The sequence below is a fragment of the Doryrhamphus excisus genome, chromosome 3 (assembly GCF_030265055.1).
Source record: "Doryrhamphus excisus isolate RoL2022-K1 chromosome 3, RoL_Dexc_1.0, whole genome shotgun sequence".
In the NCBI taxonomy this organism is placed as follows: domain Eukaryota; kingdom Metazoa; phylum Chordata; class Actinopteri; order Syngnathiformes; family Syngnathidae; genus Doryrhamphus; species Doryrhamphus excisus.
In genome coordinates, this window is record NC_080468.1 from 3,881,005 (window position 1) to 3,905,811 (window position 24,807).

The following is a 24,807-nucleotide window of genomic DNA, read 5'->3' on the forward strand; positions in this document are numbered from 1 at the left end:
ATGCTAGGTTAATTGGCGACTTTAAATTGTCCATAGGTATGAATGTGAGTGTGAATGGTTGTTTGTCTATATGTGCCCTGTGATTGGCTGGCGACCAGTCCAGGGTGTACCCCGCTTCACGCCCGAAGACAGCTGGGATAGGCTCCAGCACCCCCGCGACCCTCGTGAGGAAAAAGCGGTAGAAAATGAATGAATGAATGAATGTGAGTGTGTATGGTTGTTTGTCTATATGTGTGTACCCAGCCTCTCGCCCAAAGTCAGCTGGGATAGGCTCCAGCATACCCTTGTGACCCTGATGAGGATAAGTGGTATAGAAAATGTCAGGGTGGACAATAAACACACTGACATTTGTGACTAACTTGTACACAATAGTATACAACACATTTTTCATGCACCTGAATATAAATGGAAACAAAAAATACAGTATTTTATAATTGTAATAACAATAAATATAATACGTACTTACTTGTGGTACTTATAACATAAGTATAATAACAATGAGATTATTCGTTTTGGTTGTTTACATCCAGCCTCAGCCACCCACGTGCTCTACTGTTATCACGCAAAGCATTGTGGGTAATCCAACATGGTGGCGACTACAGTGTCCTGTATTACATAGCAGGCAACATTTCCCTTTTTTATCGCTCATGTCCGTAGTAAACTCCCTTGACAATTCAAAATGAGACTGTGGTGTATCGCAAGGCGGGCGCTCACCTCTGGCGGCCCCCTCAATATTTTCGCCGGTAAATACACGGGTTTCTGGCACGGCGTTTCGGCCAGAGCGGGTCTCCGGATGCGGCACTACAATCAGTCGGCACTTGACGGCCAGGGTGAACCGGGCAAGCTAGCCTGCTGCTACCGCTTAGTCCATAGAGCCATTCTCCGTGTCAGTGGAGCCGACGTAAGCCCCTTCCTCCAGGGGCTTGTGACCAACGACGTGCTCGCCCTGGGGGACGCTGGATGCGGGGCCTTGTATGCTCACATGCTCAACGTACAAGGAAGGACGCTCTATGACGTCATGTTGTACAGGTGAGCCATCATGTGACTGTTTTGTTGTGTAATGTAATGTGATAGAATACTAAACCTATAAAGACAATGGGTGTACTATTTTTTTACTGCATTTTACTGGAAGCCTTAATATTTTCACCTGACATCAGCTTTCTGTTTGTCCTTACAGTCATCAAAAAGCCGATACAGGATGTGCTGTTCTCCTCGAGTGTGACAGTACCATGAAGGACTCTCTGTCGAGACACCTGAAAGTGTACAAGACCCGCAGAAAGATCGACATAAACCTGTGTCCGGACCTCTTTGTGTGGGCGGTGCTCCCCATGCAAAAAAGCCAAAAACCAGAGCTGTCTTCTCCAGATAAGGCCGTGGTGTGGGAGATGGATCCACGGACGCCTTACATGGGGTGGCGATTGGTGCTGGATAGTCAGGTGGATCCCTTGGATGTGATTGCATCATGTGATAAAGGGGACATAGAGGATTATCACAGGCACCGCTATTCCATAGGTAAAGTATATAATATAGTAATGCAGTGAACAGGGATGGCACGAGGCTCACAGCTAAACTGTTTTATGTTACAATGCACAAGCCAAGTATAGCAAAAATGAACAAGAAATTAAATAAAAGTGAAAGTAGACTCCATTGGGAGTCTCAGGAACCTCATGACATTCTTTATTATTATTTTTTTTACCAGTCTGTTGTTTTATACAATATAGCAATTTATTATAACTAAGGATGCCTGATAATATTGACTGAAATTGACAAGAAAATTAGATCAGATTATGTTGATATTTTTTTTCCGTTTAGACAGAAAAGTAATTTTGCCTTCTGGTGTTGCCAGAGAGTGACAACACAGCACAAGGTCAACATTAGATCAATGATATTGTTATTCATTAAAAATATATGTATGCTTCTATCCATATACCGAGTGATTCTGAAATATGTTCTATGGCTTTAAGATTGTTTACTGTGCTGCCTTTGTTGTCTAGGACTTCCCGAGGGTGTGAAAGACCTCCCTCCTGGTGTGGCATTACCTCTCGAATCCAATCTCGTCTACATGCAAGGCATCAGTTTCAGCAAGGGCTGCTACATCGGCCAAGAGCTCACAGCCAGGACACATCACACCGGCGTGGTTCGCAAACGTCTCATGCCGGCCCGCATATCAGTGCCCGTCCAAGACCTGGAGGAAGGAGCCTCGCTGCAAACACAGTCGGGCAAGCCAGCTGGGAAACACCGTGCGGGGGTGGGAAAGCTGGGCCTGAGCCTGATCCGCATGGCCTATGCCAAGGAGGTGTTGACAGTCAAAACGACTGACGATGCCCAAGTGACACTGGAGGCCTCCGTGCCCAACTGGTGGCCTAAAGACGTGCAAAGCAACTGAGGGGAGGGGCGGGCTGTATTCTTTCTTGTAATGTGACTTACATGACTTGTGACACATTTCAGATATAAAAGCCTTGGGTGTGTCTTTGCCTGACTGACAAAACTTGAATGTTGCTTTTGAAGGACAAATCAGGAGATTGACACGTGCCACAGCAATAACCAAAGTCATCAGTTGTTTGAGTTTTAAATGAACATTACAAATAAATATGTATATCACTTTAGAATTTTAAATAAAAGTATCTACCTAAATATGAGTTCCCCAAAATCTACTCCATCACATTGCTAAGCAATTGAGGCATATTTTTTTTGGCGCTATACTGCTTGACTGTAACCAGTATAGGTGCTGTAGGTTCAGTCACAACTACTTTGCTGTAATGTTTGACTTGTTTTTGGTAAATACATTTTTCCTGCATTAAATCTTTAACTTGTATACATTATTTTGTGCTGCAATAAATGACAAAATTTTACCATGTTAGGTTCAGGGGTGGAACCAATTACAAATTTTAAAAAGGTGAACAAAAAAATGCAATTGTGTATTTATTCTCATTGAATTGCTACACAGGCTATTACTAGGCTGCTCTAGTCTGTCTGCTAAGACAAAAAGTATATTAATGATTTTTTAAAGCATAACTTTCATGCAATTGCATGCACTGAAATATGTTCATATTGATACCAATATTCAGTTTTTAATTCTTTTTAACAAAAAAGTAGATAGTATTAATAAATAAAGTAAAGTACAAAAAAAACCAGTTCCTTTTAAAAGTGTTCATAAATATTTCCACAGCTAAATTTCAGGGTAATTTACCAAAAATGTTATGCCCCTTTGAAACTCTATTCAGAACAGAAATTCTAATATCCTTAGTCCTGATAGAGGAGATGCTGCCCTCTGGTGGACTGTATGGTGTCCCGGATTTGCTGCAGTAACGTTTCTGGTTGCACGGTGGATGCTGAGTGATCCAGCCGCTTAAAATCTTCATTGCAGAGCAGCAGCTCCAAAATGTGAGCCACTCTCTGCAAGTCAAAGGCAGCATGATAGGGTCCAAGGGTGATGAGCGTCTCCGAGAGATGCCGTGGGTAACTTGAGGCGTCTCCTGTGGAGCAAGTGTTGAGGACAGCCATGCGGTTGTCTGCGATGATTTTGAGGAATGATGCAAATTCCCCATAATTGATGCCGGAACATGCCTTCATAATGACCTAGAAGTGTAAGACACAATTTCAGTGGTGTGAAAAAGTGTTTGTCCCCTTCCTGATTCATTTATTTATTTTTTACATGTTTGTCACACAAAATGCAGTTTTTAAATAACACTTTTTATTATCATGGAAGGGGAAAAAATATCCATACCAACATGGCCCTCTGTGGAAAAAGTGATTGCCTCCCACCAAAATAATGTATTGAGCTCAATCAGTTTAGAAAAGGTTATAAAGCCAGGTCTAAAACTTTGGGACTCCAGCAAACCACAGTGAGAGCCATTCTTCGCAAATGGCGAAAACATGGAACAGAGGTGAATGTTCCCAGGAGTGGGCAGCCAACCAAAATTACCCCAATAAGACGTCACAAAAACATCCAAAGAACTGCAGGCCTCACTTGCCTCAGTTAAGGTCAGTGTTTATGGCTCCACTATAAGAAAGACACTGGTCAAAATCAACTTAATTACGTCCTTTGTGTGAATATTTACTATTAACTGGCATGGAGTTGACCAGAGCTGTACAGGTTGTGACTGGAATCCCTTCTTGCATTCCCCAATTATGACACCATGTACTCCTACACTGGCTCCACAGTTTGGTTTCAGGTCAAGAGGAGACCTAATTGGCCAATGAACCACAGCACCGCAGTTGCTGACAGCACTTGTGCAGCCCCAGACCATGGCTCTAGCTATTTACAGTGTGAGAGTGGCTGTGTGTTGTGTCGTAAGTGAATCGGAAATACAATATGTAGACTGAGTAGTGTATAAGTATATTGACTTTCTATAGTTTTGTATACTGAAGTAAATATGCACAAAATGTTTGTGGCATAGCAAATCATAATCGTACAGTACCTGACAGTGCTGATGCCATGAATCCATTGTGTTTCTCCACTCGTCTATCTCTTTCTGCACAGACGACAGCTCTATCTGCAGGAACTGCCACATAATGTCAACGTTGCAGCCGTTCAACCAATTATGATTGATGGAGATGGTGTCCTCCTGCAAATATAGCAAATACGTATACGTATAGTGACAATATTTTGACATCTGCGTGCCATTATTTGCCTTCTTACCAGATTATAAACTTGATGATGCCAGCCGCTGGGCACAAAGATAATCTCACCAGCCTCTTGAATGATCTCCAGAGGCTGACAGGCCTCTTGGGCGTGCGGGTAGAGGCTTGTGTCGTGAAGCTCAGCTGACGTGACGTCATACGGGAGGTTATCATTTGTGTCTCTTAAAAACTCCTCCTGGCCCGGAGGATACAGAAGCCACTTCTTTCTGCCACAGATGTTTGCCGACCAGCTGTAAGAGCGGAACACGTCGGCATGGAACGGCGTCCTAGAGATGGGTAGCGCAAACATGTTATGGAATATCCTTACTTATCCAGTTAATGCAACATTACCATGAGCCTTTGGGTCCCATGTAGACGAAGCGGTAGTCGTCCACTTCAAGTGAATCCCAGTATTCATTCAGCCAATCAGAGGTGAAGAAGATTGGCGTGGTGTAAACATTATGGTCAGGAAAGTCCCTGCAGTGTAAAGATAATATTACATGCAAAGTGGAATCCAACGTCAAGGCTGATAATAAAGGATTTATTGTTTCCCTCCATTTATTAATAATTTTATTTTGATTCTTGTTTTCATATGACATTTCCATATCTTATCAAACAGAGCAAGTCCACAACAAGTATCAAATTCAACAATATTAAAATATTTGTAATTTTATTTTCATAAAATTATTATTATTAATTTATATTTTCATTCATTAATCTTCTACCGCTTATCCTCAGGCAACATATAGACAACCAGTCACACCACACCCACGTTCATATGGATAATGATTCTATGGACAATTTAGAGTCGCCAATTAACCTAGCATGTTTTTGGAATGTGGGAGGAAGCCGGAGTACCCGGAGAAAATCCAAGCATGCACGGGGAGAACATGCAAACTCCACACAGAGATGGCCGAGGGTGGAATCGAACTTGGGTCTCTTAGCTGTGTGGTCTGCGCGCTAACCATTCGGTCATTGTGCAAATGTAAACCTGTCATGTTCCTTAATGGTAGGCATGTCTGTAAACCATACCCTACCTAGTAATTTTGTTGTACGTGTTTACTACAATGTCGATAAAGCTTTCATATAAATCTTTCTTCTGGTGGCTAACAAGAGAAGAAATAATTTGGTGCATTTTGCTAGTTGCTGTGTTAAAATCGAGGTTAATACTGCCATGCTTTTATTTTGAGGCTTACTTTGCACGGAACAGGAAGTGACTGTGTGATCACTTTTAACAGTAATGTTGTTGTTGTCTTTTTGATATTACAATAGTCAACATAACTTTAGATGTTAGTTGGTCGACACAGGCGGGTTGTCAACATAAGCAGGTTTCACTGAGTATTAATGGTCTTGCATGTTATCCTGTGTATTGGTACCTTGACATGTGCCAGTCTTTAAGGTAAAGGCATCCTTTAGGTGACGAGTGGCCGTTCTGGATGTGTTCCTTCCAGTATTGTATGAACTCTTTGAAAGGCATTACTTGTTTGGGGTTGGAATTGTATTCCTTTGCATTGCAGTTTGCCACAGGGACGGGAGTCTCATCTGAAATGAATCAAACTGAAAATCAAGCCATATTTGCATCATGTACTCACAATGATATGCTAAATATTTACCGAATTCTTGCAGAAGCTTCTGGAAATTGGGCTTCCCCTCCTCAGTCACCCATTGTTTTCTACACTTCCACTCCTCAGTGAACCTTTTGGAAAACATGCACGGGTGATTGGAAAGCAAGTACTTTTTGAAAAATTTCGAATAGCACAGCTCCTTGTCGATGTACTCGACGAAATGTGAGGAGCAAAATTGCTCGTAGGACTGCCTCGGGATTTTGACAAGACTGCAACAGTTGCGGTACGAATCCCTGTCCATGTTGGGCAACATGAGCCAGGCTAGCCAAGTAGCGAGGTTTGCTGTTTGAAATGCCGTGCTAGAAGTAGTTTCACATGACTTGCTTTTCCACCTTGACTGTAAATTTTGTTAATTTAGTTTAGTGTGAACATTGCGGGTAAATATCTATCTGCACGATGGAGGTGACCATTCCGAAAACGTAATTTCGTGGTCCGAAGAACGAAGGACATATCCATTCTGCTACATGCAATTTGTTTACCTGTCACGAACATTTGTAAACAGGAGTGCTAACCGTATCAATGCAATACATATATTTAGATGACAATAAATAACTAAGTCCTAGCTGCTTGCTAGCGAAAATGTTTGTTGTAAAAGAATTGTTGCGGTAGGCCAAAAACATCGCGTGATTCATAAGTCGGACGGTAAACACTGTCACACGCAGCAGTGCGCATGATGTCATTTCCGTTTCAGAAAACTCTTTGGCAAGAGTATTATAATAAATGTTTATGTTACTCCTATTGCCAAAGCCGTGACTTTGAAAGACGATTTGCACCCAATACGTCTGTTTCTAACGCGTTTAGCCAATTTGTCAGCGTACTTCAAAGACAAAAGGCCACACTCCACTTCACAAGGTGGCAGTAATTGATCCTAAACGTTTCTTGCCAACCGACAATAAACAACAGAAGAAGAACTTCCTACGTTTCAAACGGAAATGTGAATTGTTCTTTTTGCTGTGCCTGTCATGCAGCTCGGCGAGCAGGAGAAAGGAGAATTGATTTGAGGCAAGGAACATATATTTTGCTTTTCCACGGGGCTAATATATATATAAACCTGCAGTTAAAGAAACATTGTCATAAATAGTGGCCCGGTACTTGGTCGCATTTTTAATTTAGCAAGCGGTAACAGGGGTGAGTAAGTAAACAGGTTAACGGAGACAAGTAACCGTTGAGCCGAGAGTCAGGAAAAAAAATCGAGTTTTGCACGGCTCGTTCAAGACTCGCACATCTCTATTTACTACTCACTACAACATACGTACGTACGTAGCCAAACAACACGATGGCTTCATCTGTTAATTTCGACAAGAAATAAATCAAAATAGGTGACAAACGCCTTGAGGTTTAAACACTACATTAGGAGCTGTAAAATGATTTGAAAGCTTCAAGTTTTGACGTCGTGTGCATGTAGCAGGTTAGATAAACAAGCTAGCGCTCAATTTTCAAGTTAGCCAGCAGTCCCCCCAAAATGAGCCGAGACGTTCCCATACACAGCTGGCCTGGCTCCTACTACATACACTCAGACAAAAAGTGGGAGAATGGTACCCTGTCCCTGAGCAGAACCTCACTGCGTTTCATCTCCAACCAAACGAAGGAGAGCCTGGCTAGCTTTCTCCTCTCCAGGATCATTGAGATAAAAATGGAATCGTCCAGCTTCATTTTCAGCACCTTGACAATCTTGGAAGAAGGCAACGTCAAACACTGGTTCGGTTCCCTGAAGCCCAACAGGGCGGTGGTTTACAACGTGCTGGAGCATTTCTGGAGAGAACGCCTCATGTCCTCCGGCTCGGAGGTCAAGGGTCCCACGGAAAGTCAGCCCTCCAAAGGCCGGGAGCTCATCAGCCTTGTGGCCGGGGCTCAGAGACGACTGGAGGACACCGGGAGAGTGCTGAGCCACCAGGGAGAGCAGTTTGATAACATGATGCAAGGCCTGGAGAAGATTGACTCTGACCTGGGGGTGGCAGATAAGTATGAGTTTTGGAAAAAGAATAGAAGACTGCAAGTGCACTTGATGACATAAAAATATCCTACTAGAGAAGCACACGAGAGAAAACAGATCAAATAAATTATTTAACAAGACACAAAGTATAAATAGAAAAAGCATATTATTTAAATGCCATACAAATTGGTGGACATGGACACAAACTGCATTGAAATGATATAACGGTATTATTGTGGGTCTGGTATGTACGTTTTGTATTTATATTCCTTAACAATACAGTGGCACATCTTAAGATGGAATCCATTCCAGGAGGCGAAGTGACTAATGGTAATAAAAGTACTCTGTTCCAGTGTCACATAATACCTTTTATTAACAGTACAGGCAGACAAGTGTAGAAATAAGGTAACCGCAATCAGTAGTAAAAACCTACTTAGAACAGTCTTACTTTAATGACTGACATTTTTTTAGTGCTATTTATGATTTTTTTTTACATACACACTTTGCAACTTTGCATGTGTCCAGCATTATTGAGGTAATTTATCACATACAACACCATAACAATAAGGAGTAGGACAGTAGGCCACAAACGTTGGTATCGCATACTGTAGATATGTGAGCAACAGTGCTTACATTACATTTTAAAGGGGACCTGTGTATGGAGTTGTGGACTCCTATAAAGCAGCTACACACAATAACCTGCACAGAAAAATACTGAAATACTATTGAGAAACTGATTATATCTATTTATATTGTACTATATTGTATTGACTGAACTCAAAAGTGAAACCAGCGAAAAGGCCAAAAAAATGGAGAGTAGTGAAGTATACAAGCATATTCAAAAGTTAAATTGCATGCTGAGTATGACAAATTCATACCCGTTGGCAGGTCTGCAATAATACTGAAAGTCCTCCCTGCCAGTCAAGCCTCCCCTGACAGTTGACAGTGGACCCCCAGGGGGTCCTGCCCCACTATTTGGCTATTTTTTGTCATAACATCAGTCTGTTTTGCATAGGTGAACTTCAGAAAAAGTTATAGAGTATCTTTCTGTCATGCAGACTCTTGTCAGAGCTGGAGTCTCCTTCCTGGTGGCCTTTCGGTAAACTTCCCTGGAAGACTCATCAGGAGGGCAAGGCTGAGGATGCTGCTCGGGCGGCCGCAGCAGCCTACAAAGGCCCCAACAGGAGTAAAGTAATCGCTAGTATCCCTGCTGTCGTGTCCAAAGGCAGAGACTGTGACTTGAAGCCGGGCTGTCTCCTGGTGATGGTGTCCTCCCTGGAGGTGAGGGACACGAGCTGCCAGCTGCAGCACCACTTTGAGCGAAACGAAATAGACGAAATCTTGGTGCACAGCCCCTACGAGATCACGGTCAGGCAGAGGTTTATTGGGAAGCCGGATGTTTGCTACCGGCTCCTTTCTGCGAAAATGCCGGAGGTGTTGTCATTGCTGGAGATGCAGTACAAGAAAAAGGTGGAGTTCACCAGTGAATATGCTGCCTTTAAGGGCACTCCTGTTTCATCTCCATGTGACGCAGAGTGCTCCATTTCGTATGATGGTAAGTGACAGACACTATAAATTTGACCACTTAGTGGCAGTATAGCACTGTTTAGCCATTACAGACACATTCCATTGCTTGTACTTGAAATAAACATCACTTGCACTCTCTAACCATCTCCAACCTCAGCTTTGGTGCACAGGTGCCTGGAGACAGACATCCCGATGGCCGTCCCGGCGGGAGATTTGTCTCAGCTGCACGTGCAAGTCCTCCAGCCGACCGTCAGCCAGGCTGAAGCCCAAGAACTCAAGCAGGTGTGGTACACACAGACTCCCGACCACATACGTGTGTATGGGACTTTCAGTTACAACCATGTGAAACATTAGGACACCCCATGTTTATTTGTTCATAATAGATACACATTAGTTAATACTACAGTAGCAACTAATCTTCCTGGGGTGCATCACACAAAGCAAATTATGGCAGCAGCTGTCAATTATTTTGGTCATCAAGTATGCTACTGAAAATTTTGTCGATTAATCGAGTAATTGGAAAAAAACTTTTTTTGCTTGGTTAATTCACAAGAAAAAATATGTCTCTAAATAATGAACAACCAATTGGTTTAATTGTATAGACAATCAAACAATAAATTTATCAAAATGACATTGTGCATAATGCAACTGGTGAGTATTCCTAGGGCTGTATATACCCATCCATCCATTTTCTATGCCGCTTATCCTCATTAGGGTCGCGGGAGTATGTTGGAGCCTATCCCAGATGACTCCGGGCCAGAGGCGGGGTACACCCTGGACTGGTCGAAAGCCAATCACAGGGCACATATAGACAAACAACCATTCACACTCACATTCATACCTATGGATAATTTAGGATTGCCAATTAGCCGAACATGCATGTTTTTGTGGGATGAAACTGTAGTATCTGGAGAAAACCCACGCATGCACAGGGAGAACATGCAAAGTCCACGATCTCCTGACTGTGTGCCTACATGCTAACGCCACCGTGCGGCAGCTGTATATACCCCTCATCCATCAATTTGTTTGTGTGTAGCTGCTCTATACAAAGGGATGAAAATGAGCATAGTAGTTCCCCTTTAATAACAGCGCCACTACGTGGTGTATTTGTCAGAAGAACAGGAGCACATGCAACACAGTAAAGGTGCATGTTTCAATATATTTTCACTCTTTTGTGTGAATCAGTTCAGTAGATGAGTTACAAACATGGGTGTGTCCTTATTTTTTCCCCAACACTATGCTGCAGTTACAATTACTTGCTACTATCAGGTATTAATAGTACCCAAATATGTATTAAAATATCTGCCTTTACAAAGACATTGCATCGGCGACAAGACAGGAGCAAAATATTAGAAACTGTTCTCTGTAAGAAACTGTAAGATGCAACAGCAAACCACAACAACAATATTGTTAAGTGAATAGCTCTCTGACAGTGTTTGACAGAAGTGATGGTTCAAATGGTGCAGCTGTACCCAATGAAGTGGTGGAGGTGGGTTTGAACTCAAATGGCGGCGCCCGTAGTAAATAATCATTCGGGTTTAGTAGCATGTATTTTAATAGTTCCGTTCCAAGCCACAATTCATACGCTGGGATTTTTTCTCTCCTTTTTATGCCTCAAGCTTTCGGTGAGACCACAAACCAAAGTCCGTGCAGGCTGTAAGGGCGGGAAAGAGACACGGTTGGTTCTTGGGGTGGGACTGCACGACACGTTGGTGCTCTCAGAGACACGGAACACCAGAATAGTCAGTTCAAGGGATTTGTGTGTGCCCCCCCCAAAACCTGGCAGAACACAGAACACTTATTATACTTATTATTCATTCATTCATTCATTCATTTTCTACCGCTTTTTCCTCACGAGGGTCGCGGGGGGTGCTGGAGCCTATCCCAGCTGTCTTCAGTCGAGAGGCGGGGTACACCTTGCACTGGTGACACAGGGCTACACTTATTATCACGGTGCTAATTATTATCACACAGAGTGTGACGTGCTTTTCTAATTTCCTTCTGATTTGAACACACCAACAGCGGTACAGTTCCAACACCATTTACTGTTCGTATCTCCAACACACATCTGTAGTCCGGTCATTCTGGGAATGACAGTCCTCATTCTCATTACAAGAATGTGAGATGCATTCAGGGACACGCCAAACATAATTGTGTGTGTAAATAAACAGGAAGATAAAAATATTATTGTTGCTCACTTCGTAACTCTTAATTCGGATGTACAATTAAAGAGACCGGTGTTTTTTTTAGACTTCTGTAGTATTTTTTAGATTGATAGTGAATTCATTTGGAGCTGTTGATACACACAAATATATATTGTCCTGTCATTTATCTAAGATATTTAAATTTATCATATTTTTGATGCCAATGGTAATTAATCATGATTAATTAATTTTAAAAGTCTGATTAATTAACCTTTAAAAAAAAAATCATTTGACAGCCCTAGACTGCCGGAATGTGATGTTTTTACCAAAAACGTGTGTGTGCACACGTGCGCTTGTGCAGATGCTAATGCAGCTGAAGAACCTGGCTCTGGAAGCAGAGACGGAGCTGGAGCGGCAGGACGAGGCACTGGACGTCCTGACCAGCTCTACGGACCGAGCCACCTTGCACATTGAGAAGCACACCTGCCGTATGAAGCGACTGCTGTGAGGACAACCAGAGACATTAACTGTATTTATTATTTATTAGCATTTAACTATGACCCTTTTGCAAACCTGGAAGGCTCTACATCACATCACAAATCCATTTAAAGCTGGACATTTTTTAATATCGGTCATCATTACTTTAACATCATTACATCATTACTTAACTCTCATTTCCTGGGATGTTGAGCAGACAGAATGACATGCACACATCAAAACGATGCATAGAGCATACATGTAACGCATGCTCCATTACTGTTTTACAGCTAATATAAGACATGCCCATCACGTCTTGCATGACTGTCACTGTCCGTATAAGATAAAAAAAAATGCTGAAATAACCCGTACCTGTGTAATATGCATCCTCTAAAGAAGTCAAATATGTGTAAAAGACTCATGGATATTAATGATGTCTGTAGTCGATCACTGTAGCTGTTTAAATACATGCAACATCAACATGACAATTACTTTAATAAGGAATGCATGAACAATAATTGACTCATCGTCTGTCATTGAAAAGATTCAAATCCAATGAAATAAACCATAACCATCATTATTTGTTGGAGTCGCTCCTTTTTTTAGTATTAAAAAGTATCTTGCCTAAGAATACTTCAACTTAATCACAGGAGGACGGAGGATCAAACCCTCAACCTTCAGTTTGGGAGACGAACACTGAGCCAAGCTGCCATGCTGTTTTTGTAAACAATTAGAAACTAAAAAACAATTAATGTACTGTGTAATATAATTTTATTTAAACTAATCGAAGTACAATAAAATACAATTAAATTAAGAGTATCAGTTTATATCAAATAAAATACAATTTAAGAACTAAATAAAAAAAAACATTTGAAATGAAATAAAATTGCCTGGCAACAGAAAAACAAATTTAATCCAGGGAATTTTGTCAATGTTGCTTATAAACTTAAAAAAAAACTCAGTTAAAATGTTTAAAATAAACAATATATTTCAATTATGCATTGTTATAATAAAAAACAAATAGTATTCTTGTCTTAACACAAAACTACAACCTCTAAAACCTTGGAGGGAAACTGGCAGACAACAGCAATAAGATAAAAAAAAAAACAAAGTTCTTGTTATGGAAGGATTTATTTGCATGTGGTAAACTGCTTGAGTTGAAGTGTCATGTCAGTACTGTAAGCAGCTTGACTATACAGACTGGAATCTGCTATCATTTGAGTTGAATAATCAGACATTAAAGTCTATTAGAACAGTATGTGTCAGTGAAGCGGGTCTCCAGAATTCTTTCTTTACTTCTTGACAAAAATCAACAAAGTGACGCCCTTCATAGCCGGCTCCATTGTGACAAATTACAACAGAGAAGTGGAAAACACCGGCAAAATCCAAACGGATGCAATTACTGTGTAAGCGAGTGCACGCCACTCATATAACATCCTGTTGGCAACAAATGAAAGTTGGACCGCTTTGACCAAACGCTTTGGGCTGCCTACTCCCAGACAGTCAGCTTTGAAGCCATCATCCCAAACGGATGCTCCGTTTTGACGTGGTGAAGTGGCGGCGAGAACACCACACATGCTGGCATGAATTCCACAAGCTGGCTGGCGTGGTTTGGAAGCAGTCTCGCAGTACGCAAGGAAGTCTGACCACAGATGCACGAGATGGTATGGCTACATAGTGGGAATCAGCTGGCCTTGACTTCCAAACACTGTGAGGCGTGTGCTCTTGCTGGAAGCAGCGTGACTCCGTTGATGGAGTCACGCAGAAAAACAGGAAAAAAATGTGCGGCTGCAGGAGCACTTGCATGCGTTTAAGTCATGTGACTTGAATACAACTAGAAAGATCATCCTTGGGAATGTTTTTCACCATTGTTCCTTCATTGTTTTCCTATTCATCTACTGACGTCATCCATCCTATGTGACAAGAAACCTCACAAATGCTACTCAAAGATTCTATGTGATAGGAGCTGTTTTTAAGGACCTACTGCGTAAAAATACTGGTCAAAGATCCTCTATATTATGAAACCGTTCTACTGTTTTTAAGGACATAGTGCTGTTTTTCAAGACCTATTGCATAAATACCGGTCAAAGATCCTCTATATGATGAAAACATTCTACTGTTTTTAAGGACATACTGCAAAGATGCTGGTCAAAGATCCTCTATATGATTAAAACATTCTACTGTTTTTAAGGACATACTGCAAAGATGCTGGTCAAAGATCCTCTATATGATTAAAACATTCTACTGTTTTTAAGGACATACTGCAAAGATGCTGGTCAAAGATCCTCTATATGATGAAACCATTCTACTGTTTTTGAGGACATACTGAAAAATGCTAGTCAAAGATCCTCTATATGACAAAGCTACTAGTATATTTTAAGGATGCAACGCTGTTTTTAAGGCTCTACTCTGTAAATGTTGATCGAAGATCCTCTACATCTGACAGGAGTGCAATGCTGTTTTTGAGAGCCTACTGCAAAAATTATTGTCAAAGGTCCTTTATATGACAAAATCGACTGTTTTTAAGGACCTATTCTAAAAATGCTGGTCAAAGATGCACAGTATGTAACTGCAACAGTGTGCTGTTTTTAACAACATATTTCAAAAACACTGGTCAAAGATCCTCTCTGTGACAAAAGCACTCTAATGTTTAAGGACGTACGGAGAAAATGCTAGCCAAAGATCATATAAATATATATATGGCAACACGACTGCAGTTTTTAAGGGTGTACTGCAAAAATGTTAGACAAAGATCGTCTGGATGACAAGAGTGCTCCGCTGTTTTTAGGAATCTGCTGTAAAAATGTTGGTTGCTTCTTGTACTGAACTTGTAAACTAGTCTGATGTCATTCACAGGCCGAATTTACCTCGCAGTCCGCCAGTTGAATGTCCTTGTATCAGAGGAATGATTAGACCACGTCTGGTTTGGTTTTTGGCCTCTCCTCACCAGCGCAGGTGTTGTCGGGGTTTCCATTTGCTGAGGGAGTTTCTAGTTTCAGGAAATATGTTCTGTTGGTTAATGTTAGAACTGGGAGAAAAACCTTCCTGGAAGAAAGGTGATTGAGTCCAAGCGGGGGGTGGATGCACTGTACGACAACAGAAACACATGCAGGCACACCTGTGCTCACGTTTGTCTTTTTAGTTCCCGTTGTTGTTGTTTACATGCAGATCTCAGATGTTGGTTTGGGCCAATGTGGCTGTCAATGTGATTCTTTCCCAGGTGCTGAGCTCATTGATGACATCATGTGACCACACAAGCAGCAATAAGGAATTTTTTTGTTTGTTTCAGAGCGCCCCCTAAAGGGCTATATTGTAACTTGTAAGCCAATATAGTAAATATACTGTAAATGAATGATGGGAAGCACACACTTCTTGGGATCTCTATCCAATAAACAAATAAATTCAGAGACGTTGGTTAGCTTCCCCGCTCGGGCATCTCTGTGTGGAATTTGCATGTTCTTCCCGTGCATGTGTGGGTTTTCTCCGGGTACTCCGGTTTCCTCCCACATTCCAAAAACATGCTAGGTTTATTGGCGACTCCAAATTGTCCCTAGGTATGAATGTGAGTGTGAATGGTTGTTTGTCTATATGTACCCTGTGATTGGCTGGCGACCAGTCCAGGGTGTACCCTGTGTCTCGCCCAAAGACAGCAGGGATCGGCTCTTGCATGCCCGCAACCCTCATGAGGATGAGTTCTTAGAGGACTGCGTCATACCTGGGAATGGGGTCATTCACACTTCCTCACTAAAATTAAACTTTTCCCCTCCTTTCCCCTCAGAGTTCCTTAATCACTCTCCAGCTGAGACTCTTTGCAAGGAATTTTTCGACTAAAGTTAGGAGCTTTCTGCAGGGACTCTGAGAAGCATATTTGTGCATACGGGCCCTGGTCGTTTCATGTTAATACGGAATAATATGCTTTTTTCACTATGTCACCATCTGCTGGATGTAGTGGTGCACTGATCTATTTGCCTAACCCCAAATCTATAAAATCTATAAAAAAAATGCATCCCGAGCAGCGCTCGCGCTAATGGGGTTATACGCAAGGCAGCCAAAACAAGCATGACTGGCTGCGATGTGGTGAAATCCCCTGATGTAACCAAAGTTCTTTCTACTCTTATGTAGCACAAGATGATGTGATAAGTGTTTAAAAAAAAGGTGTTGGGAATGACCTGCCCCATTTAGCAATACAGCATCACCTCCACGAAACACATCATTAACTCTCAAGGTGAAGAAATATTCTATAAAGATGCCTTTTTTAGCCGATGGGTTTAGTTTGAACACGCTTACATTTAAGTACATTTTTATACGCTTACACAATTCAACATGTCTGAAACAGAGTAGGAAAAACAGAAACTTTTCCATGTATACTCGGCCATCACTTTGTGATTGGCCAACTGCACTTTTTTTGAATTTTGAACATCATTCACCATGTGAAACATGAACACATATTTATTTCCATTTGCTGTCCATTCTAGCATGCGAAAACAAATTAATATAAGCTAGCCAACAATGGAGGTCATGGAAAGCAATAATATTGTCACTCAAACCCTCACAAGAAAAAGAGTCCAAAATTGTTTAGAAAGGAGCACATTTCGTCATTATCCGTAATTGTGCTCTTCCTGCTCTGTGATTGGCCAGTCACACACTGCGACCGCCCCTACCGAGACTGACTCTGTAGGCTGCAGCCACAGAGGAGTTGCGGTGCTTCATTCACATACACGGTGCAATTGGCAAGTTGAAAACGGCTTGAGTGACGTTGCCCACTGCTTCAGCTTTATTAGGTTTTCCTCAGCTCATCTCTATTTCAGTTTGGATCCAAGGTTACTTGTTTCATAATGTGCGCAGTGCATTTGACAAGACAGCACTGTGCAGGCTTTGGTTGCATTCATCACTTACGCAACATCTCAGGTAGCATGACCGCTTTTTTCCTTGAAATATATTTTTGTCTCATTCCATGAAGTCATAAAACAGGTGGCAGTACACAGACAGTGGTAACAGTAACCTGAATTGACTGGCCACAAAATTAGGTACACCTGTCGTAAGTACAAGAGCTGCATCAAACATCCTGACTGTATGGCTATCGTACTACATTATATACTACATAAGCGTGGTAAAATACTTTATTGCACCCCTCTCAATACGTTGCAGTACTGTGTGTATGTTGCAGTCTTAAACCTTTACATTTGTACATTACACAAAGCAGAGCTGTATACACCACACTCACTTCCTGTTTATGTCATGCCCACCAAGTACTGATACGGGTACAGACAACTAAAACAGGTTAAATTAAATTGTGGCACAAACATCTGCATAAGAACAAAACTCTGGATAAATACAGTTGGTGAAATGATAAACTGAGCTCAGTGAAAATTACTTTTTTCTGCTCTGGATTCAAAGTACCTCCATATTACTGAGTTACTGCTAATACCTTCTTCCACCGCTGACAAGGTAGTCAGTTTGCTTCCACTGAGCCTCTGGGCTTCTGCTCCAGAGGCATGAGGGAGATGGCGCAAATCCAGTCTATATCGATATCAACGATATGGTTGGTTTTGATATCATGCTTAAAGTAAATATCAATATTTTTAAAACATTGATTTATCACATGGCATTAGTGTGGAGCATGTCAACACTTGATGTTATTGTCAGAATAACCTATACTGTTATGAATTGATATCGTATTTGTGTGCCAATATCGGACAATATTATGGGGCATTTGTCACGCCCTGTGTGGGTTCGTGCGTGACAGTTTGTCTATGTTCCCTGTCTGGGCTTTGGTTTCCCTTTTGAACACTCTTATTTTGTATTGAACTTCCTGTCTTTGCCCTGTCTTCCTTCGTTGTCCCAATCACCCACACCTGTCCCTAATTTGTGTCTATTTAGTTCAGGTGTGTGCGTCTCCCTGGGTTGGATCATTGTATTGTTTGTCCGTCAGCTACCTGAGTTGCTTTGCTCTTCTGTTGCTATTAATGCACAGAATAAATATTATTTACCTGCACTTGGTCCTGTTCTCTGCATCCTGGGGTCGAACCGCAAAGCAATGAAGCCGAACCGTGACAGAATGATCCAACCATGTGACGACGACCTCGCGGAGAATGATTTTCGGACCTGGCAGCATCTCAAAGCCTTGGAAGAGGAGGAGATGGCGAGACCGCCATGGGAACTGGAGGAGATGGCGTGGTTTTATCCCGGACACACCGACGACACTCCAGACCGGCCGCGACGCCGACGCAAGCCGCGGCTCCGGAAGGCGAAGCCACGCTCGTTCTCCCCTCCATGCAAAGCCAAGGTGCACCCGCCCTCCTGCCCTGCCGGTCTCGACGAGCCCGACGGAGATCTCGAGTTCGACAAGTGGACCCGGCAGTTTTTCAAGGCGTTGGAGCGGACGTGTGCGATGTACACGCCGGAGGAGCTGGAGACTATGGTATGGGGGCCGGACTACACGCTAGTGCCGAGGGCTTCACGCGCTGCACACCCTCCGACGCGGCGGCGTCGCCAGCGCACGGCACGTCGCCAGGAGGTGTGGCCGCCCTCTTCCGCCTCGCCATGTCACGCCACTGCACAGCACTACCCTCTCGCTGTTGCCGAGTCGCAGCCCGTCGTGCGTTCCCCGACGGCTCCCGTGGCAAGTGGCGAGGCTCCCCGGATTCCTCCAGTCCCCAAGCCACGCAGCCCCAGGGGTTTCCAAGACCCGGCTCCCGTGCCAAGCTGCGTGGCCTCACAGATTCCTCCAGTTCCCAAGCCACGCAGCCCCTGGGGTTCCCAAGACCCGGCTCCCGTGCCAAGCTGCGTGGCCTCACAGATTTCTCCAGTTCCCAAGCCACGCAGCCCCAGGGGTTTCCAAGACCCGGCTCCCGTGCCAAGCTGCGTGGCCTCACAGATTCCTCCAATTCCCAAGCCACGCAGCCCCAGGTGTTCCCAAGACCCGGCTCCCATGCCAAGCTGCGTGGCCTCACAGATTCCTCCAGTTCCCAAGCCACGCAGCCCCAGGTGTTCCCAAGACCCGGCTCCCGTGCCAAGCTGCGTGGCCTCACAGATTCCTCCAGTTCCCAAGCCACGCAGCCCCAGGGGTTTCCAAGACCCGGCTCCCGTGCCAAGCTGCGTGGCCTCACAGATTCCTCCAGTTCCCAAGCCACGCAGCCCCAGGTGTTCCCAAGACCCGGCTCCCGTGCCAAGCTGCGTGGTGTCACAGATTCCTCCAGTGCCCAAGCCGCGCAGCCCCTGGGGTTCCCAAGACCCGGCTCCCGTGCCAAGCTGCGTGGTGTCCCGGATTCCACCTGTGCCCAAGCCGCGCAGCCCGAGGGGTTCTCAAGACCCGGCTCCCATGCCAAGCTGCGCGGCGTCCCTGATCCCGCCCGTGCCCAAGCCGCGCAGCTTCAAGCCCAAACAAGTGGCTGTGGCCGGGACTGCTGACCTGGAGGAGCCAGTGACCCTCCTCCAAGCCTCCCTCCTCCCTACCCTGGTTTCGGCTCCCTCGGATGACGGCGTCTGGGATCCGCCTTCGAGAGGGGGGGCTAGTACCACCTGCGGGGCTATGCTGGAAGCGCAGCCCAGCCTGCCTATGGAGAGGGGGGATGGCGCCACCTGCAGGGGGAGTGAGGAGGCACAGCCCACTCCACCTGCAAGACGAGGAGCAGGGCTTGCTGGAGCAGATGAAGAGGCTCTGGCTTGGACGCCTGCTGCTTCGCCGTCGCCGCGTCGGGGCCGGACGCCTGCTTCTTCGCCGTCTCCGCGTCAGGGCCGGACGCCTGCTTCTTCGCCGTCTCCGCGTCAGGGCCGGACGCCTGCTTCTTCGCCGTCTCCGCGTCAGGGCCGGAGACCTGCTGGACTTTCTGCTGGAGCCCAGGTTCTGCACCCAGGGCGCCCCCCTGAGGAGGCCTATCCCGCGCATAGTCGAGGGCGCCCCCCGGAGAGTGCTTACCACCTCCGCCGACCCAACCATTCCCTCCATCACTTGGAGGGGTCTTGCTGGCTCCGCCGGGCCTGCCGCCCCGGCCGGCCCCCAGAAGGGTCCCGTCTGCGACCCACCTCCGGTCCCCCCACCACCCATCCCTCTTTGACTGAGAATTGTTTTGGACGTCTGGGATCCGTCCTTGAGGGGGGTGTACTGTCACGCCCTGTGTGGGTTCGTGCGTGACAGTTTGTCTATGTTCCCTGTCTGGGCTTTGGTTTCCCTTTTGAACACTCTTATTTTGTATTGAACTTCCTGTCTTTGCCCTGTCTTCCTTCGTTGTCCCAATCACCCACACCTGTCCCTAATTTGTGTCTATTTAGTTCAGGTGTGTGCGTCTCCCTGGGTTGGATCATTGTATTGTTTGTCCGTCAGCTACCTGAGTTGCTTTGCTCTTCTGTTGCTATTAATGCACAGAATAAATATTATTTACCTGCACTTGGTCCTGTTCTCTGCATCCTGGGGTCGAACCGCAAAGCAATGAAGCCGAACCGTGACAGCATTCCTACTATACAGTATATACAGTACACTATATAGTAACCCATGCTGAGATGTAGCCAATTGATCACTTTATGATCCTAAAATGCACACTATATTTCCTTTCATTAAAAGGCTATCTATAAAGCTCCACAAACAGGTTGTCAGGCCAAGAGGCAGCCTCAAGTCCTTTTACAAGCAGGCACCCCCCAAAATGTCTGTTTTTAGTGGCTCTGACTGCAAATGGAAACACTTAACTCCCACAATAAATTCACCAATCCCAACTGTTCCCACAGAGGACAGATCCCCGGCTACTAAATGACAAATTTGCAAATTTATATTTTAAACATCAAATCTTCTTGGATGTCGTAATGGCTTTGGACTACGTGAACCCATAAGAGAGGACTAAAAAATAAAGAGGGTTGTTGCTCTGGCGAGCGTTCTGCAGTTTGATTAAAATTAAAGATGTGCCTTCTCCCCTCCCACCTCGCTGGGTAAAAATAGCCATTCTTGGTTAGTCATTTTGTGTGCAATGTAAATACACAGGCCAGTGATCTGGAGGACGGCAATTGTTTAGGCTCATGCTTGGGGGACATGGGGCGTTTGGGGGTGGGTGTAGTGGTTCTTGTGTGTTCCACATGAAACAGCAACCATGGTGCACACACCAGTGGGGTCACCCTGTGTAAGCATAATTAAAGGCCCTGCGTGTTAAACTCACGGAATGATGAGTTTGCAAACTGATGAGGCCATCTTGCACCACTGAAATAATCCCAGTTATCATTCTCAGTTTTGAAGGTGTGGAGACGGATTCATGTACTAGCAGTTGAGTAAATAGATTTGCTGTTGAAATATCGCCTCAGCTACGATGTGACGCCATCCCGTTTTTCGCTGAGGGCCAGTAAAAGCATAACAAACAGCTGGGTTTGGGGCGGGGGGTTACATTTTGGTGGGGAGTGAGCCACACGCAGCGTTGTTGAATTTAATTGAAGAACTATCAAGGTTTGTGAGCTGGTTATTGTGTGTAGCTGCTCTATAGGAGTCCACAACTCAATACAAAGGGCTGAAAAATTAGCATAATAGGCTCCCTTTAAAAGTAAAGTTAAAATCTTGTCTCGTTTTCACAGACCCAATCTAGTTTGGTCTTATGACACCCCCCTAACATAACAGTTTTGTTAGCATGCTAATAAAACGGTAACAGTAGTCAATGATCACATGGTAATGACATCAAACCAGGTCATCAACTCTGAAGTTCTTTGCTAATTAACACAGTTATCCACATCATCACTAAATACAGACCAATATCAGCTACAACATTTCCTTCAAAACAACCACCTGTTTGAGGTATTTGGTCAGGATTGAGAGCGCATCACAGTACAGAAACAGCATTTGTGAAAATTACAAACAACTTTGTCACTGCATCAGACAAAGGCCTTGTTGAACATTAGCATGAGTGCTAGCAGCGCTAGTTAACAGCTTTGTGCAACTTTGGGCGGATTCACCCCTAAATTTGCTGAAATTACATAAATGCAGGGACACTCAACGTAAGAGTTCCTCCATATTTGAGTACACAAGTGGATGAAAACACAATTACAATGTAGAAGTTAAAATTTCATCATCAGTATTTATTTGTTTTGTCATCCGTGTATTCATAGCAACATATGACCATTCTCACCTGCAGTTAGGGTGTGGCAAACAGTATTCAAAACAACGTCTAAAACCTCTCAAATGGGGATTATTTCCATAATTTTAAGGAATTTTTTGGACAACACCTATTTTGTGGATACTCCTTCCGCAATCCCAGATGCTTTGTAACCTCAAGGGGGATAAGGGGGCACGGGGGGAAGCCGCCAGCAAGTATGTAACTGGAGAAGATGAAGCGAGAGCAAGAGAGGCTAGCTTGGTGTGCTTCGGAGAGGCCCAAACCAAGATTACCAGATGTTTACCCAGCCCGTCCATATGTGGACTGTATACTGAACGTAGGCATAGATTGGTTTGAGAATCATGAACCTTTGACCTCTCGTCAACCGCAGAAGAGAGGCGACCGTGAAGCCTGACGCGCAAACAGGAAAACGGAGCGTCTCTCAATCAGGAATCTCCTTTTATTGTAGGCAAGCATGCACTCCGCAACGATGCCGCCTGGTTCCAATTAAAGCATTGAATATCAAAGACAATCACTCCCATTTTAACGTGCATTCTTTACGCGTTTATTTGGATGGGAAATTTGTGGGTGGAGCCCTCCGCTAATTGGTATGGGAAACTTGCACCTGTGGTAGACCGATGTTTTGAGAAGTCAGAAGCGTCGAATATTTGCGTTCTGTCCTTTTGGAGAGGGAGCCCGACTTTGTGTGAAAAACAATTCCAGACGGCATGTGATGTGGAAGATTTTCTGGAACAATACGGCTGCGTGGTGGTTAGGAGTTTTCCAGGATTTTATTTCAAAGGCTCATATAATTTGTCAGTCATCATGAACCCTTTAACCATGAATTCTCTCTTAGATAGCAACCTAAAAGGATTTTTTTCACACTAGTGGCACCAGTTGCTGCAATGTAGTCATGTCTGCTGTGCAATGAATGATGTCACGCTCTTTTACTGCATTCATACGCTATGCTCATTTGCATTGCTAATGATGCTGGTTGCACTCCATTCTTGGAGGCTACTCATTGCATTTCATGGCTATTCTGAGAAAACAAATCCATTAAACTGATGCTACATCAGGGGTAGGGGACATACAGCCTTAAAAATAAGAACAGGAAATATGAACAGAAGCTTACAGTTAAATATAATTTGCTATTCAAATATTGTCAAATGCGGTCCAGGGTGTACCCTGCCTCTCGCCCAAAGAGAGCTGGGATTGGCTCCATCATACCCTAGTGAGGATAAGCGGCAAAGAAAATTGATGGATGGATGGATGGATGTTGTCTCTGAGAGGAATTTACATTCTTACATATGGCGTCCCTCAGGGTATACTTCTCAACCCTGTACTAATTTACTTATTTTTTAAATATGGTATTTTGCAGCTGTCTATACTGTAACTCTGAATTGTCCTATTTATCTTAAAGGGGACCTATTACACTTTTTGCACTTTTCTGACCTATAAAGGTTGTTCGAATGTTGTATTCTTTTATTGTTGTATGTTGTATTAAACGATGCCAAAGTTTCAGATGATGAGGTCTGCGGATTCGGAAGTGAGTCGCAAAAAAAGTTAGGGATGGCTCTGAGAGTTTTTTCTAACACCGACTCTTTGTGATATCACAATGTGCTGACAACGAGCACAAGCTGTAGCCCCAACTCCTATGCCAACAAATTTAGAAAGTGGGGTTCGGCAGTAGTCCGGAAGTCCTTTGGAACGCTTGGGAGTGTGACCAATCACAGTGGAGTGGGTGTGCTTCAAGGCAGGCCGTTGGTGGAATAAATTGAAACAAACTTTTCTGGATACTGGAAGATCTTGAAAGCTTTCTGTGTGGGTTGTTGTGTGTAGCTGCTCTATAGGAGTTCACAACTCAATACAAAGAGCCAAAAATTAGCATAATAGGACCCCTTAAAAATCAAAGCCACACTAACATGAAAAGAAGTGTATCTATGAAAAAAGGTCCATAATTCAAATATTGTCTTACTATATTGTTTTATTGGAAGAGGTTATAGGAGGTATAGGAGTTAATTGGTTCCTCATGTTGATACATTTATTTCCAAGCAAATCCATTATCCATCATTAGGACTTTCAAACCAGCCATTTGAAAATGACTATACAGACTGTATTCAGGCATTGTACAATATGGCTTGTTTCAACTGAAGGACACTGGGAAAAAGCAATTTATTTCTTATCTCAGTCAGACCTTGAGAAGTCATTTCAACTGTAGACACTCCTCATTGTTCACGTAGTTGACTCGTGACAAAACAAACCGTTTTCCCTTCCAGTCATGCAGCTGCACAACTCCCTAGCAATAAACGAAACAGTTTGAACTCTTCTTACAATCAAAGCCATGTCTCACCTTCTTTTACAATGTTAAATACACTAAATAAAGCCCAAGGTCCCGGGGAAGGTCCCACTGACTC

General features: G+C 43.8%; 3 protein-coding genes across 3 annotated transcripts; 2 read left to right on the forward strand and 1 right to left on the reverse strand.

Moving 5' to 3' along the window:
- Positions 1-543: 543 nt before the first annotated feature.
- Positions 544-2,804, forward strand: iba57 (iron-sulfur cluster assembly factor IBA57). Its single transcript, XM_058066864.1, has 3 exons — positions 544-1,029; positions 1,178-1,512; positions 1,995-2,804. The coding sequence occupies exons 1-3, from the start codon at positions 680-682 to the stop codon at positions 2,384-2,386; spliced, it is 1,077 nt and encodes a 358-aa protein (XP_057922847.1). The 5' UTR covers positions 544-679; the 3' UTR covers positions 2,387-2,804.
- Positions 1,971-6,928, reverse strand: jmjd4 (jumonji domain containing 4). The gene is made up of 6 exons (XM_058066857.1): positions 6,237-6,928; positions 6,000-6,165; positions 4,975-5,100; positions 4,643-4,910; positions 4,422-4,568; positions 1,971-3,579 (listed from the first exon to the last, which is right to left on the reverse strand). Exons 1-6 carry the CDS (start codon positions 6,499-6,501, stop codon positions 3,244-3,246), a joined length of 1,308 nt encoding a protein of 435 aa, XP_057922840.1. The 5' UTR covers positions 6,502-6,928; the 3' UTR covers positions 1,971-3,243.
- A 328-nt stretch (positions 6,929-7,256) lies between these two features.
- Positions 7,257-12,909, forward strand: snap47 (synaptosome associated protein 47). The gene is made up of 4 exons (XM_058066858.1): positions 7,257-8,210; positions 9,240-9,736; positions 9,866-9,990; positions 12,214-12,909. The coding sequence occupies exons 1-4, from the start codon at positions 7,711-7,713 to the stop codon at positions 12,358-12,360; spliced, it is 1,269 nt and encodes a 422-aa protein (XP_057922841.1). The 5' UTR covers positions 7,257-7,710; the 3' UTR covers positions 12,361-12,909.
- Positions 12,910-24,807: the final 11,898 nt, after the last annotated feature.

What these genes read in the sequence shown, in the direction of transcription:
- jmjd4 (XM_058066857.1), bottom strand. Translation starts at nt 6,501, where the DNA reads ATGTTGCCCAACATGGACAGGGATTCGTACCGCAACTGTTGCAGTCTT. An exon ending in ATCATCAAGTTTATAATCTG is followed by an intron (nt 4,569 to 4,642) that starts GTAAGAAGGCAA and finishes CTATATTTGCAG; the next exon opens with GAGGACACCATCTCCATCAA. An exon ending in CATGGCATCAGCACTGTCAG is followed by an intron (nt 3,580 to 4,421) that starts GTACTGTACGAT and finishes TTACACTTCTAG; the next exon opens with GTCATTATGAAGGCATGTTC.
- iba57 (XM_058066864.1), top strand. Translation starts at nt 680, where the DNA reads ATGAGACTGTGGTGTATCGCAAGGCGGGCGCTCACCTCTGGCGGCCCC. An exon ending in TATGACGTCATGTTGTACAG is followed by an intron (nt 1,030 to 1,177) that starts GTGAGCCATCAT and finishes TTGTCCTTACAG; the next exon opens with TCATCAAAAAGCCGATACAG. An exon ending in CAGGCACCGCTATTCCATAG is followed by an intron (nt 1,513 to 1,994) that starts GTAAAGTATATA and finishes TTTGTTGTCTAG; the next exon opens with GACTTCCCGAGGGTGTGAAA.
- snap47 (XM_058066858.1), top strand. Translation starts at nt 7,711, where the DNA reads ATGAGCCGAGACGTTCCCATACACAGCTGGCCTGGCTCCTACTACATA. An exon ending in GTGCTCCATTTCGTATGATG is followed by an intron (nt 9,737 to 9,865) that starts GTAAGTGACAGA and finishes CTCCAACCTCAG; the next exon opens with CTTTGGTGCACAGGTGCCTG. An exon ending in AAGCCCAAGAACTCAAGCAG is followed by an intron (nt 9,991 to 12,213) that starts GTGTGGTACACA and finishes GCGCTTGTGCAG; the next exon opens with ATGCTAATGCAGCTGAAGAA.